The sequence below is a fragment of the Nuphar pumila genome, chromosome 6, assembly GCF_984573655.1.
Source record: "Nuphar pumila chromosome 6, dmNupPumi1.hap1.1, whole genome shotgun sequence".
NCBI classification, from domain to species: domain Eukaryota; kingdom Viridiplantae; phylum Streptophyta; class Magnoliopsida; order Nymphaeales; family Nymphaeaceae; genus Nuphar; species Nuphar pumila.
The window spans coordinates 44,785,860-44,812,295 of NC_143254.1; the positions used below are offsets into that span (position 1 = coordinate 44,785,860).

Below are 26,436 nucleotides of genomic sequence, written 5' to 3' on the forward strand. Positions count from 1 at the left end.
CTTTTTGTATGAGACAAAAAAAGGGGAGACACTAAAACATGCATAAATTAGCATTCAAGTTGCAAGTTGAGTTTTATTTAAATGCATTTATGCGATTATTGTGATTATAGCGTAGTCATTTGATCACAGTCCACATGTCTTGAGCTAGCTAAGGACATTCCCATTTATAGGTGCAATGTTGCAAAGAAGATGATTAATTGCTTCTAGTATTGCAAATGAATTGCCACTTACAACTAACAGGTTCCTTTTTTTTTTGTTTAAACCACAACAAACTTGAGATATTGCCCTCCTTTTAGGTGAAGTGCGGGAGTTTGCAGAAACTTGCGTATCTTTTTTACTAAAAAAATAACATGCATATGTTCAATATGAAGTGGAATTCTTATGTCTTATGTATGTGCTTGTGGATTTATGCTTATGCTGCAAAGCAGATAGATGATTTCAAACGTCTCTATTCATATAGATATGGTGACAAATGATTTATTGGATGTGTTCTTCCAGTTAGCTCCCTGAAATTGGCTCACCTAGATTTTTTTTCCTTTTTTTTTTACTTCACATTGTTTGGTGAGCTGGATTTATTTGTATGATGGCATACAAAAGACATCTTGGTTCAAATCATTTATTCTTCCATTCTTTCCTTGTTTAATCAAGCATACAGGTTTCTCAATTTTCTTAATTGCATAATTCATGTTGGACTGTTGGCTGCATGTTATAAAAGTTCACACACCCAAGATAAAAACGATAATATAATGAATGCCCTGGCTATGACTTTCTCAAAAAAAAATTTAGCTGTTTTTATTTTCCTCATGTGTTCCTTTGTAGTACTTACACTTGGGTCACAAAATGTTGGACTCTAGTCAAATGTTATGCTTTTGTAGTTTTATTAGGATCCATCAAATCGATCCAGGTAGGTAATTGTGGATTCATATCTTGGATTTCTTAGACCTGAATTTGATAAAAGCAACCTTTCTCTGGAATTGAGCTGATTGAAACTGTACCCAAATTGCATACAAGGCAAAGGCAATGTGGCTGTTACTGTTGGATATTGCACGTGTTCATTTCATTTGAATCCCCTGGATACTATCATACAATATGTTGCAAACTTTCAAAAGGTTAGCATAAATTGTGCATTAACACGAGGAGTGACAGTTCCTCCTTGATGTGTAAATGCCAAGATGCCACTTATATGTTCCATTGCTGTCTAAGCCATGATTAGGTTTTATCCTATAAGATACGTGATTGATGTTTTCCATTGCCTTTTTACTGGTTGGAACTACAGAAATTGTCTGGGGATAACGAAGCATGTCAAAGCAGAATTTCTTGATATTTCAATTCAGTTTCTTGGAATAGCTTTTTATGCCATTGGCATCTGCGTGAATTTGATTTTAAACTTCCATTTCTCTATGGTTTATTGAAAAGAAGTTTTGGCTTGGGAATACTGTGGATTGTTTAATTTGATGTCTGAGTTATCTATTTATGAAGCTCTAAAAAAACCGATTTACTTTGGATTATCAGTAGTGGCCTGGTTTAAATGTCACGATTCCAGTTGTTGGCAGTGCAACTTGATGCAACTTTTCTTAAAGGTATTTTTAAAAGAGATTTTAAATAAAAACTTGTCAGTCTAAACCGTGCATCAAATCTTAAATTAACCAGTTTATACTAGTGATGAAGTCCGGGTCGAACTCAAGGAACGGGTTTATGATTGTTCACACAAAAATGAGCTTTATTGCTTTAAATGAAATATAAATAAATGTGCGGGTATTACAGGATGTTTGAGCAGAAATACAAATTATTACAACCCAATAAATTAAATGGCCAGTGGCTCTAAAAAAAAAAAATCTGCAGGGCTCTTTTCACTCATGATCTAGCTTCATGGCTGATGCAACTTTTTCAATAAAGGAATTTTAAAAGATAATTTTCAATAAAAGTGCTCGTGTAAACCGTGCATTAAATTATAAAAACTGGCTCACACTAATATGAAATCTGGGTCGAACTCAAGAAACGAGTTTAATTACTTTTGGTATCATACATAAAGATGAACTTTATTGTCTTTTAAGAAAAGAAAAAGACTAATTAACTAATTACAAGAGTTACCTTTTGCAGAGGGCTTAAAAAATTAAAATAGCCTTATAACAACTCAATTAATAAAATGGCCCTCTGCTTTCCAAAAAAAATAAAGATAAAGTAAAAAATTGCAGAGCTTCTTTTCTAAACGCTCTAGCCTTCTTTTCGCAATGCATGCACTGCCCTTCACTAGTGCGCCTTTGTCTCCAATGCGAAGCCTCTTGCAAAACTCACGAAACAAGGCAGCCTGCAAGACACAAGATCTAAAAACAAAGGTTAGTCATAAACAAATAAATAAGGACAAGAGTTAAAATTAACTAAATTGAAACTAACTAACAAACTAGATTTAATAAACTAACTATAATGTAATCAACTAAAGAAATTCTAACTACTCGCACGTTAGCACCAACTCAAGCAATCTGATTTAAACTAACCATAAAAAAAATTGTAACATGCATCAATTATCCTATACATGAGACAATGACATCTCACATAACATAAGATTTAATATTAATAACACCATATGACACTCTAGCAAAACCTAACTGATTATAAACAAATTCAATACTACGTAAGTCAAACTTAACAACTAACACAACAAACTGAAGTCAATTTGTCTAAGTCATAACATGAAACCAAATAAAATTCAATCAACTAATTAACTACCTCAAACTCCAAACTATTTTAACTAACTAATCTAAAACAATGCATCCTAACTTAAATGATTAGCATGATAAAAATTTCACATGTACTAACTAACTAACGCAGGATGTATTTGATTTGTGTAGGCTTGAAAGTCGATCAACGTGATCTGGCTGATGCGCTGGGATCACACGTCCGTGCGTGGCCCAAAAAAAGATGCAAGTTATGACGCAATCGATGCTGACCTGGGTAGTTCACACTTGTTGTCCAACTGCAGACTGTCCAACTCAAGCTATTCGGCTAGCCTAGTTTTGCCAAAAGATTTCATTGAAAATCGCTATAAGCTTGGATTCAGCTGTCAGCACATCTAAACCACTGATTAACTGGGACAGATCAAGTGAATCCAACCTGTTTGATCCAGCTGATCGAATAAGGTTGGATCTGGGCCTGGTTAACGCCGTCTGGCAACCGAGTTGCCCTAACCGAACAGACGCAGGTCAGTGTGCCTGTTACCAGCAACAGATTTAGCTGGATCTCGTCAATCTGATTAGACGATCAGATTGGCTAATCCAAAGATCAAACAAACATCTGATGCAATGTATTTTATTTTTTTCAACTAGAAAGATAAAAGAACCAGACCTATATGCAATGTCCGTGAAATTAAAGCTTAAATTATGATGGAAAACCACACAGATTAATCTAGGGGTGGAAATAGGGTCGGGTTGGCGGGTCAGCATACCTCAACCCGAACCCGACCCGTTTATTAAACGGGTCGGCTGTGGCAAACACGAACCCGACCCGTCTAATAAACGGGTAACCCGACACGACCCGCCAACCCATTTAATAAATGGGTTGGGTCAGGTAAACGGGTTTTCAGGTTCGCGGGTCAGGTTGGCGGGTCGGGTTGGCGGGTTGACGGATCGGGTTGGCAGGTTGGCGGGTCGGGTTGACGGGTCGGGTTGGCGGGTTGACGGGTCGGGCAGACGGGTTGGCGGGTTGACCCACCCGCCTAACCCGTTTATTAAACGGGTCAGCCGGGTTGGCGGGTTGGCATACCTCCAACCCGAACCCGACCTGTTTAATAAACGGGTTACACGGGTCGACCCGTTTATTAAACGGGTTGGCTTAAGCCCAACCCGAACCCGCCTAAGAGGCGGGTTGGCGAGTCGGGTTGGCGGGTCGTGTCAGAAATTGCCACCCCTAGATTAATCTACGTGTATGCAGAAAGAAAAAAAAATTAATAAATCAAATACTATGGGGAGAAGAAGCTTGCCTGAGAGTTGCTTCTGACGGAGGGGTTGAGAAGAAGAGTGTGGCCTTTCCGCTTGTCACGCTATGCCTTCTCGACGAAAGGGAACAAAGATGCCGGCGAAGACGGGGTTAGAAGAAAGAGGAGAAGGGGGAAGAAGGTAGAAGAGAGAGAGAGAGAGAGAGCTTCACGATGGGAAAAGACTCTCCCCTTTCTCTCTCCATAAGTTTATTTATAATGCATAAATAGGGTTGATTAGATTTTTTTTAGAAAATTTTCAGTCCAAAAGTTTTCAAAAATTTCAAAAGACTTTTTTAAAAAATTATTTCCTAAAAACTTATTTAATTTTGCTAAAAATTCAAAAAAGACACTAATTTGCTCAATCTACTATTTGATTGAAATCAATAAAACTTCTAACAAACAAGCATTTTTAACCATTTTCTACGCTTAATCATGCACGTAAATCTATAAAGAATCTGTATAAAATTATGCATGGTCAGCGGGCACGGCTCTCGCTATCATGTTCTAGTCAACAAGCATGAACCCACCTAACCCACCTGCAAACCACAAAACAAACAAAATACTAGACCACCTATTCCAGTTAATGTTAGTTGCAGGAAATAAAGAAAGTCTAAGAATCAAAATTTTAAATGTACCTAAATCTAACAAAAGGACAAAATCTAAAAATAAATGCGCTACCCTAAGATCTATCACTATATCAATCAACTAAGAAAAAACATGCAGATTTAGTAGAGCCGCACCTTGCTAGGGTCTGATCAACAAATCAGATGTGCAATAAAAATTAATCTGACATGGCTTTGGCTGACTGATTGGCTGATTTAAACAGGCCAAGTATGCTGATCTGATCGGATTAAGCTTTGGTCCAATTGGGTCTGATGTATCCAATTTTGGCTTTGAACAATGATGGTGGATCAGATCTATCGTTGCTGGATGATCTAATAAAAATAAACTAGATTTAACCAGACTGATCTGGCTTGGCAAATTGCTGGTCAGATCAGGCCTGGTTTGAACCCACTGCAGCTTGGTTGGAGGCTAGCTGAGGACCTGATTGCAGGCTCACATGCTGACCAGATCAGGCTCGGTTAGTTGCACCGAAAAAAAAATCAGATCTGGTCTAGTTAAAAAAAAATAACTGCATACCTCGCTTGACTGTCAGAAAGTCAAAAAAATCAGACTTATAATTTTCAGCAGACCCTTGGACTAAATTGATTCACCCGATCAGATCGGATCTGCGTGATTGCTGGATCACGTTGGTCTTCTGCAGACTTGATAAAAAATTAAATGAGATCAGGCTGGGCTACTTGATTGGCTGCCAGACAATAAAAAAATATATTCAGATGGGCGAATCGATCTAGTGGCCTGATCAAAGGGAAACTGACCTGATCTGCCAATGATGGCAGATCTGATAAGAAATTTAGATCTAGCAGATCTGAATGTATTATATGTCCTTTTCTTTTCAACAATAATAAAAAAACTACTATTATGCAGAAAATATTCGAATTTAAAAAAAAGACTCATCTTTACAAAACTACACTAAATAAAAAGTAAAAGAGAAGAAGGAGAAGTAGTGTACTTGGGGGTTCGCCTCTGACGGAGTGCGGAGAGCAGAGCGACCTTCCCAATGCTAGCACACATCACATAACACCTCCGATGAAAAAAAAAAGAAGCCGACGAGGAAAAAGGGAGAGAAAGGAAGAAGAAAAGGGGAAGCGATGTGTATGTGTGTGTGTGTGAGAGAGAGAGAGGGGAGGGGCGTGTTTCTCATAGAGGGAAAGACACCCCTCTAGTCCTTCTTAACCACTATTTATAAAGTTAAATTAGGTTTTAAAGGGTGTTTTAAAAACTTTTCTAAAGCAATTTCCTGATTTTCAATAAATTCACAAAACCTTTTTTTTTAAATTATTTTCAAAAAACTTGTTAATGAAAACTAAACTTTTCTAAAAAAACTCATATGGATCCAAATTTGTTTATTTTTTCTATAATTGAGAACAAAAGCTACACTGTACCTTGCAGGACAATGAACAAATATCAGTTAAACATGAGTTTTTAATGCTAATTTTGCAGTATATCATGCATACAAGATGTATAAAATGATGAACAAATTATGCATGATCAAATTCTCTCATGCTTATCGTTTGCTAGTACTTGAGCAAACTTACCCTTAATAAAAGCAAAGCAAAACATGCAAATCAATAACTTAACTCACTTTTGTAGGAATCACGATTGCATTTAGTATATACAACAAGCTCTTTAAACCCCTGAGTTGCCCTAGTGGACGAGTAAGGTCTCGTGAAGGTTTACAATGATATTACCTACAAACATCTCTGTTATGTATACATAAAAATTCAAATTTAAAAAAGCATTAGGCAGTTAAAAAATTTGTCTAAACAAATATTTCATGGAATTACATTTTTATAACATATTTAGAGTTTTCACGTCACCATAAAAGAAAAAAATTTCTTTTGCTTTTCTAAAAATTGCAATTATCGATGCTTTTTTATCAAAAAATCAAGTAGACTCGTGCTATTGCTCATTTATATGTTTTTTGTGCAAATTTTCATAATTATTTATAAGCAATGAATTTTTTATTAAGATTTTGTTATATTTTTTTCTTTTTCTTTTTCTTTTTTCTTTTTCACGCTTTTCACTCTCTTTTTTTTTTCAGTTGATCACTATATCAATTTTCAGATTTTCGCGACCTATATAACGAGCTTTGGGTTAGTGACTCCCAGGCCCGTCGACCTTAGGGCACCAGATATAGAGTATCCCTCAGACTTAATTGCTCGAGTCAGTAGACCTTATGTTTATAGTTTTATGTATAATTTCTTTTTTATCATGTGCAATGTCGACATCTCTTAGGTTCTCTATAAAGTCCATGTAACAGACTTTCAGGCCGGTGGTTTCTAAACTAGATGACTTTAGGACACCAGGTGTAAACATCCCTCAGGCTCTACTTGCTCGAACCAAATAGGCCACATATATTGACTAAACAAAGAAGTGATCTTCTTCGTTGTCCTTTTCAACATGGGAATCAAACACTTCAACTTGTGTCTCAAACCAGATACTAAGGAGCAACCAAGATATCAATCAGACTAAACATATGCTCTTATTCTGCTTAGTTTTTCAAAAATAAAGTTGTGCATATTTATGTTTGTGATTCAAAACAAACTCTAACATTCATATATAATCTTTTCTTTGAAATCCATATACATAACCACTCTTTCTAGATTACTTTCAACTGTTTTTTTTACATAAGGCTTAAAAATTCTCTAAAATGTCAGATTATGTAAAAACATTCATATATGCTTAAAAATTTGTTTATCAAGGCCTAATCTTATGAGTTTTTATCAGAGTAGATACATGAACAGAAAAAAAAATGGGTGTACAAATTATACCTTCCGTCATGCTTGAATGACACTCCCTCAAGCTTATATGCAACTGAATGAATGCATACTAGGGAATAAAAGAAACACAAGAGAAATGATAGGTATCACCTGATGTATGCAATGGAATCTCGCATGCTGATTTGTGTCTCAACCATTACACCACCACCACGCACACACAAATGCATGATGGCTTGTCGAATTGGCTTTGTAGTTGCTCCTAGAGGCTCCAAGCTATCCTATTACATGTAACTCATATATATTTATCAAATAAGTGGAACATATACATAATCTATCATTCATGCTCATAAAACAAAAAAAAAAGAAATAAGCAGCAAAAACTATTTGGTTACCAAAAAATGTGTCATATTTTACAATATCACAAGTTTTTGAGTTTTTCACAAATCATATGGGTTGCCTTTCAAAAAGCGTTAAGTTTTACGTCTTCAGCTAGACGGATCTCTATTTACCTTTCATTGTTCATGAAATCAATGAACTCAAGGTCATGCTCAATCGGGAGGTTTGAGATATACGGATTCATTCTTTTTTCTGTCCACTATATGTCCTAAAACTATACCTTGTTGGTCCATGAAATGACTCTTTTTTCAACTATGAACGAGATTAGTCTCTATGCATTTTTGATTTTTTTTTTGAAACTTATAGAGACAATCATCAATTAATGAGCCATAAACCGAAAAGTCATTAATGCAAATTTTCAACTGTGGTGGATCGGATTGCTCCCATTGAGGATTAGTGTCATCTACATGAAAACATTCGTCATTTCCCGTCGGTCTCATGACAGTATTAAAGATGTTTAATCGCATTTTCTTGTTGCCAAATGAGTCATCCATCACCCCAGTACGATAATTAATACAAGCATTAATAGTGTCCAAGAATGGTTTGCCCAGAATTATGAGAGTCTGGTGAACGACATCAGTGTCTTTTATATCCAGAACAATAAAATCAACAGGAAAAAAAAAATCTTCGACCTTGACTAACACATCCTCCAATATTTCACGAAGAATCTTAATAGACTTGTCAGTCAATTGTAGGGTGATCGATATGGGTTTTATGTTCCCAATCTCGAAAGTATCATACAAGAAACCCGACAATATATTTACACTGGCCCCAAGATCGAGCAAAACACGCTCAATGGTTATGTTCCCTATAACACAATAGATGATCGATGCCCCAAGATCCTTGAGTTTAGGTGGATCTTGGTGCCAAGGCACTGAGCTCACTTGCTAAGTCAAGAAGATCTTCTTGGGCAGAGATCTTAATTTTCTTTTCTGTGTACAAAGTTCTTTAAAAAACTTTACATATGCAAGCCCTTGCTGGATGACATCTAACAGGGGAAGGTTCATTTGCACATGCGTGAATATCTTAAGCATCTCTTGCATTTTCTATCAGTTAACATAAATGCATAATTTATGGTGTTTGTAGAAATTAAGGTTTTGATTTATTTTTTTTAGAATAACATAAATATTTAGTTATGGTTTTGGGTTTTTTTTAATTACCATTAGGCATGAATTCAATCATATTGTATTATTTGATTTTGGTTAGAATATTAAGGTTTTTTTATCAATTAGCACAAATGCATAATTTATGATGTTTGTAGCAATTAGGGTATTGATTTTGGTTTTCTTAAAATGACAAAAGTGTTTAGTTATGGTTTTAGGGTTTGTTTGTGTTTTTGTTTTTTTTAATTACCATTAACATTCGTGAATATTTTGTGATTTGATTCTGGTTAGAATATTAAGTTTTTTTATCAATTAGCATAAATGCATAATTTGTGATGTTTGTAGAAATTAAGATTTTGATTTGTTTTTTTAAAATGACATAAATGTTTAGTTATGATTTTTTAAAATTACTGTTAGGCATGAATTCATGAATATTGCATGATTTGATTTTGATTAGAATGTTAAGTTTTTTTGTCAATTAACGTAAATACATAATTTATGATGTTTTGTAAGAGTTAGGGTTTTGATTTGTTTTTTTTTAAACTCTAGGTGCATTTTTTGTGCTTCTATAATTTAGAGTTTTTACTCTACGTGATTGTATACAGAAGTAAAAACTAGGTGCATTTGTACTTACCCTAGACTCAAAGGCTCCACCCAAAGAGGTCATTCTATTCCGAGTTAGACTCAAAGGGTTTGATTAATATATGGAACTGTGTATGGTTTGTGAAATTTCATAACGGACTTGGGCCTAACCCAAGTTTCAACAAAGATCCAAAATTTTTTCAATGTAAAAAAATAAAAAATGTATTATTTTATAGGGTATGATCAGGATCAGGTTCATGCAATACTTATAGAATATGGGTATGTTTTTTCTTATGATGGGTCTGATTGGACTAGGATCTAGCTTCTCAAATCAGATCTGGATTTGGTCCACCTAATTTCGAACCAAACCCGACCCGTTGACACCGATTATGTTACCAAAACAGGGACTTCTTTGAATCGAATACGGGATGAGAACCGACACCAAATCCGAAGATCTGATACCGAGTGAACAAGTGGTTTACATATATACCAAATGAGGGAGGCCGTGTGTTAGGGTTTTTCGGTGAGTGAGAGGAGAGGAGGGAGTCGCCGCCCGTCGGAGAGATCGACTCTGCTTCATTTCTCAGCAACCCTGTGCCACCATGGGTCGTATGCACAGTCGCGGGTAATCCCATCCCTCTCTCGCTCTCGATCTCGATAGTGGTACTCCATTCTTTCATTGATGGTTGTGGTGATCTTTATTGGTTTCCTCTTTCTATCCGTAACAGAAAGGGTATCTCTTCTTCTGCCTTGCCCTACAAGAGGACGCCTCCAAGCTGGCTCAAGATCTCATCTCAGGATGTAAGATCTCTCTCTCATCTGAAATGGGATATTGGTTAGGTTTACAGGTTCATTCGAACGATAAGAAATGGGCCTAAAGTTTCGTTTTTTCTTATTTATCGTTTTTGAGAGCTTTGTTATTCTTCTATTTCTTCATCTATTGCTGCGAAACGTGGCTATGATTTGTTATCTTATTGTTGCTTCATCGATATAAGTTTAATAGAAGTTCATTTGTGTAAAATCTCCAACCTTTTTTCAAATTATATTGCTTGCATCGTTGTTTCCATTCTGCTTACAAAGGTGGTATCTTCTTGTATTCAAATTAGCTATTTTACTGCTCAAAGATGCTCGATTTGGCGGTGGTGATACTATATGGGGAGTGGTGGAAATGATGTGCTTAATGGTTAATTTTTTATCTGTGTCTTCCTTTTTGTGTGTGCGTTGTTATTTAGTCTTCCTTTTTTACCAAGTTTTTCTCCTTTACGTTTTCATTCTATCACAGTTTTCTCAGCGTTTTAAATGAAAATTTGTTCTTTCGATGAAATTCTTTTGGGTGTTTGTTTAACGCGCAGGTTGATGAGAACATATGCAAGTTTGCTAAGAAAGGATTGACTCCATCTCAGATTGGTGTCATTCTTCGTGACTCCCATGGTATTGCACAGGTCAAGAGCGTGACCGGGAGTAAGATCCTAAGGATTCTGAAGTCCCATGGTATGTTTATTGTTATTCTCTTGAGTTTATATTTGTTTTATGTTTTTATTTGGATGATTTTTGGGATATTCATTTGTCATACTTTTAACAATGTAGGTCTTGCACCTGAAATCCCTGAGGACTTGTACCATCTTATCAAGAAGGCTGTTGCTATCAGGAAACATCTTGAGAGAAACCGCAAGGATAAGGATTCCAAGTTCAGATTGATCTTGGTTGAGAGCAGGATTCATAGGTTGGCTCGTTATTACAAGAGGACAAAGAAACTTGCCCCCATCTGGAAATAGTGAGTGACCAATGCTTCAATCTGTTAGCCATGTTTTGCCAAGTGCTATTTAGTTTCATATGCTTGGTTTTCCTAAGTTAAGCGTGGTACTAGATCTGTTGGCTATGTACTTCACATACTTGTGTTTCCTTAATGAATGTGACATTGGCTTTTTTTTTTTTTCGCTATCCATTTCTCTATTTGTTGCATCATGTGTCTATTGTTTATCTTTCATTATTAAGTATCAGCTGTACATTCTTACTTTTTGAGCTGCTATGTTTTAGTTGGTTTTGAAAGCCTAGCAAGTTAACTGTGCATATTAGCGGCCTTCTTGTGCCTATGCAGTTTGTAATGGATCATTGTAAACTTAGGCAATTGCAGTGCAGGTATTTATAGATTTTCACAGCCATGGTATGCTTCATAAGTATCAGGCAACTTTGATGATTGTACTGTAAGCCTTATGTTGCTAATTACCAGTGAAGCAGACGAGCAATGATTTATCACATTTATAGTGTTATCTCCTTGTATAATCAGTAAATGTCCTAGACAAAGTTGCATAAGAAACTTTTGTGGTCTTCTTTGTGAGCACTTTCTTCTCTAATGGCACAGTTAATGAAAATCACTTTTGGCTTACTGTTTCAGTAAGCTTGAAATGTGAGGTTTCTCTTTTGTAACTGGCACTGACTATGTGGTATCATAACTTGATCTGGAAGTTCTTTATTTCCTCCTAGAAATAATTTTATAGCTTTTTATTTTGTAGCCTTACAATAAGCTTAGTGTGATTCAAGCCTTATTATGGTTTTTCTTTCCTCCTTTCACCAAGTGGTATATGCTCTACCTGTTTATGGATCCTTCTTTTAAAACTACCGAGGTGGAAAATTGTTTTCTTGCTTTCTTTTGGTTACTGAAGAGAAATTTGAACTTTTTGTGATTCTTCGTAAGCTATGTAATATGGGTACTTCATGAACTTGAATTTTTTGTGATTCTTCCTAAGCTATGTAATATGGGTACTTCATGAACATGCCAACCTGTGCCAACACAGGTATTGGTATTGGTACTGGTACTTCAATGGGTATGGGTCAGACCAGTTTTAGATTTGACCAATCAAACCCAATCTATTACTTATTTTGATCCATTTTAAGGTGCATAAAGGGTTGTTTTTATTCAGTATTGTATGGTGCTTGATACACACAAACACACATGCATGCATACCTATTTTTTCTCAAAAAAAAAAAAAAAATACGCACACACACACATACACACATAGCTGTGCCATACCCCTATACCTGATGTAAATTCTGATGTTGTACCATATATGCCCGCACCTGCATCCATACCCATAGCTGTACCTATGTGACAGTTTATAGATTCAACGAGATTTCAATAGAAAAAATGAACAAGAAGCTCTTTGCAGCTTGAATCAACCTTTATCTATTGTTTCATATTAATAGATGGATTCTGGCCCTTATGTTGACAAGCTACTTTTAGTGAATGCTAGTGGCAAAAAGTTAACACGTCACTACATTTGAATAATAAATTTACCTAGTTTTTAAATTGTTGATATTAAGTTTTTTTTATTGAATATTCTTATATGTTAGTGTATATCTGTGCTTTACTGTGTTTGCTTACTGCCTCTTATCTCTTGAATTGCTATTGATGGTAGTCGGTGGAAAACTTTTTATAAACCTTGTTTATGTTCCAAACAAGAGATTACTCTATTATGACCTTATTGGCTACATCCAGATGATAATATTTGAATTTGTGGTTTGTAAGCAATACAGCCATACTTAATCCCTGTGGCTTGAACAAGGTACAAATGGAAAATGGTAGATTAGTTTTACCATGTTGGCTTATCGTGTTTCAGATGCCAGATTTAGGAAGAGAAACAAAAAAATGAGGCCTGGAGGAAACCCTTAGACAGAAAAGGTTTGGGAGTTATAATTCAAAAGATACATATATATTGAAAGTTTAGTGAAACTAATGAGGGGGTTGTTACGATTACCAGAAGTCCTTGTAATGCTGCAATGAGTTTGGAGCTTATTCTACAGACAATACACATACAATTATAGTTTAATCGGAAGGTCAATGAGGAGGACATTATGCCATTATGCTTGTTAGAAGACCTCATAGTGCTGCACCATGTTTGGAGCTTATCCTCTACAAATGAAACATATACGATGATAGTATAGTGAGAAGAAAAGTGAGGAAGATGTTCTGATTATTAGAAGACCACATAGTATTGACTAAGTATCAAACTTATCATTGTTTGTCAAGATAGTGGGCATGGTGATGTTGGGGTTGATTGTAAGCATGATAATATTTGATAATGATAAGTTAGAGTATCATGACATGTCTAGAACTTTTGGTCATGCATTCAAGATGGCAATCCATGTTTCATAGGTGCGGGCACAAATGCGGATATGGGTGAGGTGAGAGTGACATGACAATTTCGAAAAACTTGGAGGGTGGTGTGTGTAGCTGGCTACAACTTTTTGAGCCTACCGCTTGCGTACCACCAGTAAATAGGTGTCTCATCGATGTTTTTTGCAAATCTGACCTTGCAAATGTGTTATGCATGGTCGATTTGGTAGGAAATGACAATTGGATCATGTTTTTTTGATAAAAAATAACTTTTTAAGCATTGAATATTTTTTAAAATTATAGACTGTTGATTTTTAAATCTTATAAAAACCTACTTGCGTGTTGGAATCGAACGATCCAAGAGTCAATTCCTATAAAATCAAGCATGGAGATCACATATGTATGGTCAGATTTTAGAAAAATAGAAAAACCGTTTTAAAGCCTGGTGGGCTGACGGTAGGAACGAAATGGAGTAGGCCACCTACTATATATATATATGACATAGGTGTGTTGGCTTTTAGAAATGTCCGTGTTACATTGATGACAATCCTTCTTTAAGTTCAAAAGTTTGGATTATAAGTTATGATTTGTGTACATAACTTTTGTTGAGAGAGAGAGATCATGTCCGTTACACTATGTCACATGGGTGCGGGGGCGGGGGTGCGACACTTTCAAAAACCTTGGGTGCGGGGCTGCGGCAGGGCAAAAGTATAAAATATATATATATATATATATATATATATATATATATATATATATATATATATATATATATATATATATATAATTTTGAAGTTTTAACAATTAACATTGTCATAATATCATTCATCATGTATGCAATATACCAACCTAAATATCAATCAAATAAGTAAAGCAAAAAAGAACTAAATTACATACCAAAAGTATATCCTATAATGTATATGACGATGAAGTAATGGATCTTAATAATTTTCTTCTTCGTCATCAAATGCATCATTAGAAGGAATACTGGGCTCAGTTAAATCCATGTTTGTTATGTTGAAATCATGCTCTCCCTCGAAGTCACAGTCTTTTGGGTTTACATCCTAAAATTTGGATGTTCATTGTCTGCGTTACAAACTCAATTTGAAAATGTTAAATACAATACAAGTATATTTAAATGAAAAACTAAGAAATAATCAAATAACTAAGAGAGCAAATTAATACTTGTATTCATCATTGATTCGCGAAAGTAATCGAAGATTTGAATGAACATATACTAAATCCTCTGCACGCTTGCTGGTGAATTTGTTTCTCTTCAGGTTGTGGATTTGAGAATATGTGCTCCAATTTCTTTCACAACAAGATGAACTAGCATGCTATGATAGCAATCTTAATGCAAGACGTTAGAGAAGAGGTGTTTCTGATCCAAATGTTGACCACCATGTGATAGAATCTATATTATCCTCCTCTCTCGCGAATAATGTCGGTCCATATAATCTCGAAGATGAAAATTTTTCAAACTCTTGTGTGACTTGATGTAGAAGATATATGCTTTTGAAAAAAGTCTTGTCATACACATATTTCTATGTCTTGATAGCTCTGGGTCTAAATTTGGAGGGACACGACCAATACCACCTGTCCGCCACTTATTTGCATAATATTTTGGATTAAGAGAATGTGTCATGCAATGCAAATGAGTGTTGCTCTTATTCCATCTTTTGACTAAAATTGAATGAATATGGTTAAAAAATTCTGAATCATTCAATGCAGGATTTTTTTTTCTTCATTTTTGAGAACTATAGATTGTATTTTTTCAGTCATATTATCTCACATTTCATAAACTTCGTGAAGCATGAGCTCATCCTTATCAACTTCTCTTAACATTTCTCAAATAGGTTGCGTAAATTGAAAGAAGTATACCACTCTGTCTCAAAACTCATCATCAAGAATGTATTTCTTAATTTCTTGAGCCTTGATATCACCATCAGCATGATAGAATGTCCAATTTTCATCGGTCACCATGTTAACCAAAGTATTCTTCAATTTTTTAATCATCTTCACCATCATAATGATGGACGCAAAACGTGTTTCAACGACCTTCAACAATTTCAGGTCAGAATGCCTATTAAATATAGCATTAGCACGATGGTGGTTAACAACAAAATTCCTAATGCTTTTGACATTTCTTTCTAAATCTTCAATCCATGAACATAAAACGTATGCTTGTGAATTTTCTTCTTCTTTGGGGTTGCATATGCTCTTTAGAGCCAGATTTAAGCTGTGTGCTACACAGAGAGTTTAAAAAATATGAGGGTACTCACTTTCCAAGCTCAACGCTGCACTTTTACAAACTGGAGCGTTGTCTGTAATGATTTGTACAACTTTCTGATTACCCACTTCTTTTATGACTTCTATAAACATCCCCTTTAAATACTCTGCATTTTTATATTCCCCAGATGCATCAACTGCTTTCAAGAATATTGGGCTACTAAGCGAACAAACAATGAAATTGATCAGTGAACGCCTTTGAATATCTATCCATCCATCAGAAACAATAGAAACTCAATTTTGCTCCCATGAATATTTTTTAATCTCCAGCAACCTATCCACATTTGCCCTCTCTTCTGCAAGATGTGTGATTCGTATTTTTTTTGAGCTTGGAGGTACATAGCCACTCAAATTACAATTTGCCAAAGATGTTACTAAATCCTTTCAATAAAGATTTCTAGTCTCATTAAATGAGAGTGAACTAGAATAAAAATACCTCCCTACTTTTCTATCCATATCCTCCCTTCCATATTGTGGAAGACCCAAAAGGAATTTCTTTTTTGGTTCATATCGCTGACCCCAATTGTTTTGGGATGAAGGCGTAGTTGTTGTTGTTGTATCCTCCCTTCCATATGTATTGAGTGATGCTTGTATTGTTCCTATACCTCCTACATTGACTTTTTTTTTTCAACATCTTCTTGGTGGCTTCCAAGTGGCACACTAATTGCACAAGAATCACTCATTGCCTTTCTCTTCTCATATTCTTCTTGTATTTTCTTGTATTGTCTTCTCATTGCCTCATCAACTTTTTTGCATCTTGAAATGCCATGTCCTGGTATCTTCAATAAATGAGCCTTCACTCTTGTGTAAGGCTCAACAAAATTTCTTTCACAAAGCTTGCATCGAAATCTCTTGTTTTCACCACCTCATTCTCCAGTTTTTGCAAGCTTATCTACATGTACCCATAGTGACCTTACATCATCACTCTCACTACAACTATCAGCAAAACTAGCAGCAAAAGTCACATATGAGGATGAAGATGACGCAAGTCCTTTCCCTTTATCCGTCATTTTTGTCCTGAAAATACAAAAAAAATTATATTAAAATCAATTATGCAAACAATCAAGATTTATAATATCGAGTCCAATGATGAGTTGTGGAGGGGTTCAGGGGCTCCCCCCCGGTGTGGGTCCCGCTTCACGTTCGGCGGGCGAGGGTCTAGGGGGGGGGGGGGTTGTAGGGGGCAGTGCCCCCCGAAAGAAATTTTTTCTTGAGAGGGGCTTGGCTCCTCCCTTGAAATCAGAGGGAGCAGGGTGGGGGGCTCGACCCCTCCGCTGCAGAAAACAGGGAGGGGCTCGACCCCTCCCCTGAAATCAGAGGGAGCAGGGTGGGGCGCTCGGCCCCTCCCCTGCCGAAAACAGGGAGGGGCTCGCCCCCTCCCTTAAAATCAGAGGGAGCAGGGAGGGGGCTCGACCCCTCCCCTGCCGAAAATAGGGAGGGGCTCGGCCCCTCCCCTAAAATCAGAGGGAGCAGGGAGGGGGCTCGCCCCCTCCCCTGCCGACCCAACAAGAGAGCGAGAGGGAGCAGGGGGGCTCGGCCCCTCCCTTGCCGACCCAATAAGAGAGCGAGGGGGAGCAGGGAGGGGGGCTTGGCCCCTCCCCTGCCGACCCAACAAGAGAGCGAGAGGGAGGCTCGGCCCCTCCCCTGTCGACCCAACAAGAGAGCGAGAGGGAGCAGGCGGGCTCACCCCCTCCCCTGCCGACCCAACAAGAGAGCGAGAGGGTACCTGCGACGAGGGAGAGGAGGAGATGGCGTCGGGCTCCCCTGCGAGACGTCAGGAGAGGAGGCGAGCGAGAGAGCGGAGCCGCGCGGGAGAGCAGAGGATTAGGGCAAAATTTGACCGCACCCAAGGTCGTGTTGACTGCACCGGGTGCTGCACATGCACCAGTGTTGCGTTGCGTCGACGCGGTTGCGGCACCTTTTTTGCCGAGTCCCTGTGACTTAGCTCTTACAGAACGCATGTCCAAAGCCCTCTGGCAAGATGCACAAGGAACCTTGCAGTTGAGCCGTTAGCACCGAGTAGGGACACGATTCCGCTGCGGCAAAGGGAAAGCAAACACAAAGACCAAAAAAAGCACAAGATGTGCGCACAGAGACCCAACGTTATAAGAGGGAGAGAGGGGAGACAAAGAGGAGAGGAGGAGCAGAGGGTGTCGGGGGCATACCTGGAGCGGTCGACGACGGAGCGGTTGACGGAGAATAGAGGGAGTCAGAGAGGAGACGAAGGGAGGATTAGGGCAAAAAAAATGTGCCCTAATCCTCCCCTCCGCAGCCCATTTCATCGGGCAGATTTTTTTTAAATCCAAAAACTGGACCAAAATGACCCTGGGTGTGTTGACAGCACCGGGTGCCGCACCCGCATGAGCACCTGCATCGCGTCGACGCGTGTGCGGCACCTGTTTGGCCGAATCCATGTGACATAGCTCCTAACTTTATAACTTTTTTAGAAAAATGCTGCTTCTTCCGAATCAAATTCTCAGCCTTCTCAATGGATGTGCTCATTACATTCTTTCTTTTATCCAGCCAACCCACTCCATATAATATACTAGCACCTGCATCTTGAGTTATAATTTTTAATGTACTAATAGAGGTTTGCTAAATCCTAGCATTAATTGTAAAAAAAAAATTGGTGTATGAACTAGATTTTCTTATTATGTCTTGCTGTGAGGCTATGCTATGAAACCTGTATGCATGTAAACAATGATTGCAGTTTCACTTGGATCGTTGAATTCTTTTTTTTTTCTTTTTTTCTTTTTAAGTTCTTATTAGATGAAATTGCTTCAGTTTTTTTGCATTTCTATTTTATCTCTTCCTATTCACATTATTTGTTGATATGTTCCTTCTTTTGGTTTTGTTTGACACTCTCAACCATTGAGAACCTTCAAAATTCTGCAGCGACAGACAGATTCATCCTTTTTTCCATGTACCACTTCACCTTTTGAAAACTGCCCATTTAAACTCCGACATATCATGGCCACTAGATCATCCAGCCTAAGAGAACCTGAAAATAGGTCAATAAGATATGAATATAGTATTTTTGAAAGCAAATATCTGCTGTGCAAATATTCAGTGCCAGGTTGTTGTTCACCAAACATGCAACTTAAAAATGCATTGTGAGAAAGAAAGATTTGTGAAGCAATTGCTTACAAAAGAATAGATTGAAAAGGCATTCATGATGCAATTGCTTGCAAAATAACGAAGAGACAGAGAATCAGGATGAATGAGGACCTGTTTATATGGATTCCTCAAGCTTGAATATTGACGATGATGATGATGAGAGTCACAATAAGAGCCTAGGCCCTAATTCATATCATAGGACTATTGACATTTATATATTTTTTGGGTCCTTCATTTACTATTGTGAATGTTGTAACACTCATTTTGGAGAGTTTTGGACAAATACATTAACATTTAGTTGTTAATGCTAATATGCATTTTCTGAGAAATTTGATTGTTAGTGATTTTGTTAATTTTTTATTTAAATGCTTATATTTTATTTCGTAGATACTTGCATAGTGTTGCATTAGTGCTACTTTTACATTTTTTGGTATTTATTTGAGATTTTCTAGGTCTTATTGGTTGTTGTTTCATCAATAAAACCTTTTATTTATTTGCATATATTTGTTGCTTTTTCATTGTGTTGGGATGAGTCTGACATCTATTCCTTTTTCGCGTTTTCAGTGAAGCTGCCACTGCAAACGCTATGGTCTCCTAGAGAGGGTCGCCTTCCAGGTGAAAGACATCTTCAAGTATTTAAGTAGGACGTGGATTTTGTGGTTTTGCTGCCACAAATTGTCTGCTGAACGATAATTCCTCTTGTTTTTTTTGCCCCATCTAATATCCTATTATTTCCCGACAGAGAGTTTGGCTTTCCATAATTTTGGTGTTTCTCTTGATGCTTTAGTACATTTATGCTTTGGTGGACATAACCATGATATTTAGATTTTGGTGGTTTAGTGTAGGACAGTTTTGAAGCTTGGCATTTAGCATAAAATTGGATTTTGGCACCATGAATATTAAAGGCTGTCTCTCTCTCTCTCTAACAAACTGTAGGAATAACATGCTGTATGGACCATTTGAAAACAGATCAGATAGTTACAAATGTATGTGTGTGTGTGTATATATACATATGGTGGACAAATGTTACTTTGAAGCTTTTTATCACCATTTGTAGTGTTTATTTAACTGAAATGTTTAAAACAACGTAAAAAGCAGTGGAATTTTTTAAAACATTGTAGTTTATTTTCAAGTTAAAAAGAGTTGCTTTCACTTTGCAAATTAAATCTACAGAATTTATTGCTTTTCATAGATGGGCCGTTGCAGTGCAAAGCTGTTGGTCCCTGCGGACTTTGGGAAAGATCAAGCAGTTCAGAGAAGCCTTTCCAATCTTTCCCGTGCCTCGTGGCTTCGTTACGATAGAAAGATTTATGTTATTCCAAAATAATCAAGAAGTCGGGCCTGAATGGTGTTCCTAGGTGGTGGTGTAAACTGTTCCGATTCAGATTGAATGTGGTCTTACCAGAACCGGACAATTAGGATTTGCCTAAAAGGATTTGGATTTGGACTTGGATAGTTAATGCTCATACCAAATCCGCTTTTTTACATGTAATTGTTTGGATATCCAATAAATCCACATTTCCATCAGATTTGATTGCAAAAAGCCAAAACCATATGTGCATCCTATTATAATCTAACTTGGTTTTGATCTGACTGAACGAAGTTGGATTCAGTAGGGTCCTACGTTTCTGGGACGAATGTCACAAATCTTGGTATGGAAATTTTGTTGACAAATGAAAATCGTGTGACAATTCTTGTTGGGTAGGCATGGAAATATTGTCATATGCAGAATTAATAAAAAATGGAAAATATAAATAAAAGTACAAGTTTTTGGTGCATTATTGTTGCAATACTTTCAACCGATGTTGTCGGTTTCGGTATCGTTTGGCCAATGATTCAGGAGAATGGGTTCGATACTGATACTCAAGTGAATCGTTTTGAATCGGCCGAAAAAAATGATTAAAAATAGTGTCACAGAATGTGACGTGTTAAAGCTATTAAAATAATATTAACAAATAATTTTTAGTATTTTTTACAGTTATTAAAAAATAGCCGATTAAGTGGTGAAGCGTGTTGATGTTTTCCGTTACAGGCCGATCAACAGTTGATATTTCAAAATTATCGAGTTTTTTAGAGTATATATTATATCTTTTGAAAAATACACTTAAAAAATTGCAGGTTTTCAAAATGTTGCTAATATTTGTTAATTTATTACTAGTAGTACCACCATTTTTGCCCTAAACTTTCCTCTAACAGTACTTTGTCCGGTGAAAAATAGTTAAGGGAACTTCTAAAACCAGGCCTCATTGGCCTTGGTATGCATGTTGGATCCAGATCGAAATTCTTTTTCATTATATTTCTCCATAACCTCGGAACTTACCTTCATAGTTAGATGTTGCAATTAGAGGTAGGTCTCACTGTCTGAGCCATTTTAGGACCCTCAATTTAGAGACACCGTGAATAACTGAGGAATTAGCCGGGAGGAAGTTTCAAAGCCAAATACCATAACCATGCAAAAGCTGTGAGTTTGAGGCCTTGCGTTCTGCATGTAAATGACTTGAAGTTGGCTGTGAAGTTTGAGACTGTGTGTCATTCATGTAAATGACTGTCAAGTGCTAGAAACGCTTATTAAAACTGTTACACATGACTTGTATTACTGTCTAGCTCATGCTAAGCTTGAAGATTGTGATATGAGAAGCAAATAGGCAGAACCGGACCGTTTCTTTGCTGGTTTGATGCGTTCACTTGATTATGTGATGACTTTAATCTTTTGTGATGAAATCCATCATCAAGAACTGTTTCTACGGCTTAGGATGCCATCTTTTCTTGTCACAATGCTAAACCCCCAAGCATAGTTTTTGTTGATGGCACAAAATCTTGTAGCAACCAACTTGCTTTTATATGTAGATGATGCTAGTCTTTTAGTTGTATGGTGACGATGCCCCTTATGCAGAGTCGAGACATGCAGCGTTTAATTGCTGTTATTACACATTTATAGGCCTCGTTGGTCTACTCTTGTGAATGTGTCACTGTTGGCAGAATTTTCCATCATGACCCAATTCATTAAACCATCATTAAAATCGGAACTGCAAGTGCTTTACGAGTTTGTAGCATAGCATTCCATATGGAATTCTTCTAAGCAAATATGCTACTCTATTGAACTAAATCAACAAGGAACTAAGGGTGGTGTATACATTTTATTCAGTTATAGCAAATCAATGAACAAGTTCTTCACAAGGTTTATAATTATTTTTAGAGGACCATTTCACAATGTGAAAAGATAAATGGAATAAAAGAATGTAGGAGTAAACACTAAAAGCACAATGCAAACCTAAAATTAAATAACTCCACAAATAAAACTAAAGTTTGATTTACAATGTAATCTACCCAAATTCCTTCATTTCTGTCCATCAAGATAAAGAGTTCAAGAATAACCACATTCGCTATGAAATGCACCAAGCAACGCTTAATGGATAATCATGTCGTTCTCAAAGGAAGTTCAGTCACAGCACCAACAGTGTAGTTCCTTTGTAAACTAAGCTCTTCTTTTGCATCTCCAAGAATGGGGACCATAGCCTTAGTTCATGATTTCTTTGGGCTCAACATGTTTCTGCATTAACTCATCTGCTGGAGGTTTCTGCTTAGGAGGCTTTGATGACTTTAGTGTAGAAGAGTTCTTGGATTTCTTGCGTCGGGATTTCTTTGTTGGGGTTCCATATGTAGGAGAGCCAACAAAAATGTCAGGGCCCTGCCGAAGTAGCTCATCCGGCTGAAAATCTACAGTTCCAACAACAAGTACAAATAACATTAGTTATCAAGAATACATTTCCCGTTCCATAGTTCAAAAAGAATCAAACTTAAACCTATAACAACTTTTCTTGTATCCTATGCTATTAGCTGTTTGCTAAATACTTTATGGCAAAAGCATGATAACAATGTTCGCTAAGTCTACTCCAAAAACCTGAGGGGAAGAAATGAGAATTATCCAAAACAGTTGGAGGGAATGCAAACCACCGGTAATTAAAAGTAGAGGGTAAATATTTGATACAGTCGTTTGTACATACAATCCAGTAGAAACCATTTTTTCAAACTTTTCTGCAATTTTTTTTGCTAACCTTACAGATGTGATCTACATAGTTTGTTTAGTAGAAAAAGGGTCTTGAAACATGTATTTGCAACATATAAGCAGGTTTTCCAAGGGCTTCAAAAATAAAAGGCCCACACTGAAAATTTCAAGAACAAAAAAAATATCATGTTTTTACGTAAAAAAAACTTATCTAAGATGTGTTTCCTAGCAAACAAAATATGTTTTTTTTTTGGATAATCCAAGAGAACACCCCCCCCCCCCCCCCCAAATCACTGACAGCACTTTGGCTGGCCTCCGGTTGGTGGAAACCCTCAAGGCCCCCCTGCCTACCGAGGAGTACACCCAGCTTCGACCTTGTGGCAAGGGATGCCAGTCACGGGTATCGAACTTGTGACGTTCCGTCAACTTGGTGACATTCAAAAGTCGGCCCTACCAGATGAAATATGTTGAACACATCTGTGAGACCAGATTAAGTGGATACAACTTGTATCTATGATTTTTCAATAAGATTGTACATACTATAGACAGTAGCAAATATTTGTCCAAAAGCAAATTATGCCTTAATGACTGCAGTAATGACATTTTTGGGTGTGAATAATCTGCACCATTAATTAGTTTTATTATTTAAAAATAGATAATTTTAGAAACATATTGGACGCTAAATCGATCATAACAATGGCATGGAGTCTGTTTCATCTATTTGGCGTGTCCTTGATGGTATATCAAATATTTGAGCCTACTACAGTAGAGTGAAAATTTTCACTTCATTCACTTGTTATAAACTTAGGAGGCATATCAACCGATGGTTGAACATTGAAATACCTTTCAAGCGCTGCCAAAACAAGTAGCATGACAATCTAGAGGACTCTCATATTTTTTACATTAATGTTGAAAGTATTTCATAACTGTATTTCCTACATCCATCCTAACAAACACAATTAAAGGGCAACGATATCCTAGTAATTAAACAAATATCCTTCAAGGGCAAGTAAATTATAACGCTAATACATAAAGGGCATGTTTACAATAACCACTGATAAACAAGACCATTTTCTCTTTTCCTCTTCTTCCTTCACAAGAAGTTTCAAAAATTAGGATTCAATAGCAAGATTTATGGGCCTTATTCAATTTTGGGGAGTTTGAACACCATGAACTCAGGCTGCAAGAGCTTGCCTGCAGGGATAGTTCACCATGAGTGTGGTGACAGACCCAGGATTAAACACCCACCCCTTGGAATAGATTCTCCATTGCTTAACACTAATTACTAACCATGGAAAGACTGGGCACTCTTGAGTCTGGGAAATCAACTGAGACCCATGGATGGCAGTTATATCCCAGACGATTTATTGTGCCCATCGAGTATTTATCCCTGATCTAATTATGTTAATCTTAAAATTATAGTTTAACTCCATGGTCAACAGAAAGTTGGAAAAAAATAATACACAAACAATCAACTTGCCATCAGATGTCCAGGACGCCATATTTGTCGATTGTCCAAGGCTGGTCAATGATGTCGATGAGAATTCGGGGGCCGTCTGATACTCGTTCATCTGCATAATTTGAAAAAAACATTATAAGGTCTATCTGAACCCTGATCTTTTACTAGTGCAGCATTGACAATTAGATTTAGATTTACAAAAGAAACCTTAGATTTACAACCATGCAAGTGATTAGATACGGCAAGGGTAAGGTCTATCTGAACCCTGATCTTTTACTAGTGCAGCATTGACAATTAGATTTTGGCTAACCCATTAGAATGCTAGATGCATGGGAACTAGACCTGGAGCCAGCAAGGGTAATAAGACTTATTGGCCAGTTTAGTAGTCAGCCTTGTGGTTTCAGTTTCCTTGGGACCAATATAAAGCATTGACCAAGTTTATTGAATGTTGTTAATTTGGATCCGGAAAAGCAATGAGATTCATGAAGTTGGTCACATTTTAGCTGATTCCAAGCTTATGCTAGGGAAACAGGGCTAGGAAGTTGAGCTGATTAGCCCATATTCCAATCTACCAAGCTCAAAAAATGACTGGTTTTGGGTTTCAATTTCTAAACTACTCTGTCTCAAGTTACCCTAAGGCTTAGAACCCTCACCAACATGTTCTAGTTGTTGTTTTTATTTGTGAAGCTTAAGATGATAAAATTTATATGAGGAAGAAATCCAAATGTTGATGACATGTCAACTGATAGGCATGTTGTGATGAGCCATGTTTTTTTTTTTTGATATTTACACCGAAAAACCGCTCTCCCACGATCAGATACCTAGCCGTACTTGAGGTCACTGTCTGGCATGATGTGATGATCCATGCTTGTCATCTCGTTTTTTTTTTTTTTTTATGAATATAAGAATCTTTTTGCTCCATTTAGCGTGGAAAAGAAAAAAAGGAACACTTTTAACATACCCAGCTCGGAGTATTCATGGATTCACTACCCCAACCTACGTGCGCCACATGTCTCACATCTGTGGGATACCCTATTTCCATTTCGTGCTCTTTGTAAACTGCAACCCCAAAAAAATCATGCAAATTCATGAAACCAACAGCAGATAATTCAGCATCTCCATATTTGTCGATCTATCATTATTGACAATGAAAAATAATACCAAAAAATTGTGATATGTATTTAATCCCCTTGAATATCCCTTTCATCTTGGTGGTCATGGCTAAAAATGGTCGCTTGCACCACCTAAACGCTGATCATTAGAAAAAAAAGTCACTTGCATTTTGTACCTCCCACTTTATCTCAAAACCAGGGAAAATAACATAAGGTTCAAAAAAGAAAGAAAGAAAAAGGAATGGAAAGAATACCTTCTGTAAGATCTGCCCAAGAACCAAACGCTCTAAAAAGACCTCCCATTCTCTATCATCTTCAGAAAATTGTGGAAGCACATAGTGAAATCTTTTGGTTATGCATAGAAGGAAAGATTAGAACACTGCAAAAAAATTAAAAACAGTAACAAAAGGAAGAAATGCTGTGGACGAATAGAACAAAGAAAAAGAAATAATAAGAAGGGAGGGAACATGGCGAGAATCAAACGGACTATCTGAAAGAAATCAATGTGAGCAAATCGATGCATGCATTGGGTGTGAAGAGAGAATCAAACAGAGTATCTGAAAGAAATCAATGGTAGGAAATCAATGCTTACATTGGGTGTTGACCGAGCTTCGAGATAACCACCACGACCAAACATCAAGGGAGCTAGTACAAAGCTCTGTTTCTTGTTTCTCTCTCCTCTCTCTAGCTCTCCTCTTGAAGGAAGGGGTTCGCTTTCTAGTTCTGGGAAACCGAGCTCAAATGTTTGAAATAGCTTGTTTTCTAAATTAGAGAAGCTTCCATTTCGTCGATACGAGACAAGGGGTACAGTTCATCACCATCAACTCTAGAGAGAGAGAGGATGGCAGGATGGTTGTGTTGTCCTGTCATCTGTTTACGCAGAAAACCCGTCAACGTATTCACTGATGCACGACCGCCACTAAAAAAACCCACAGCTTTCT

At 37.0% G+C, this 26,436-nt stretch overlaps 1 protein-coding gene across 1 annotated transcript; it reads left to right on the forward strand.

Annotated features, from left to right (window-relative positions):
• Positions 1-9,893: 9,893 nt before the first annotated feature.
• Positions 9,894-19,811, forward strand: LOC149834761 (small ribosomal subunit protein uS15-like). Its single transcript, XM_090011537.1, has 5 exons — positions 9,894-10,023; positions 10,127-10,199; positions 10,751-10,889; positions 10,986-11,172; positions 19,483-19,811. The coding sequence occupies exons 1-5, from the start codon at positions 10,001-10,003 to the stop codon at positions 19,514-19,516; spliced, it is 456 nt and encodes a 151-aa protein (XP_089867663.1). The 5' UTR covers positions 9,894-10,000; the 3' UTR covers positions 19,517-19,811.
• The last annotated feature ends 6,625 nt before the right edge of the window (positions 19,812-26,436 follow it).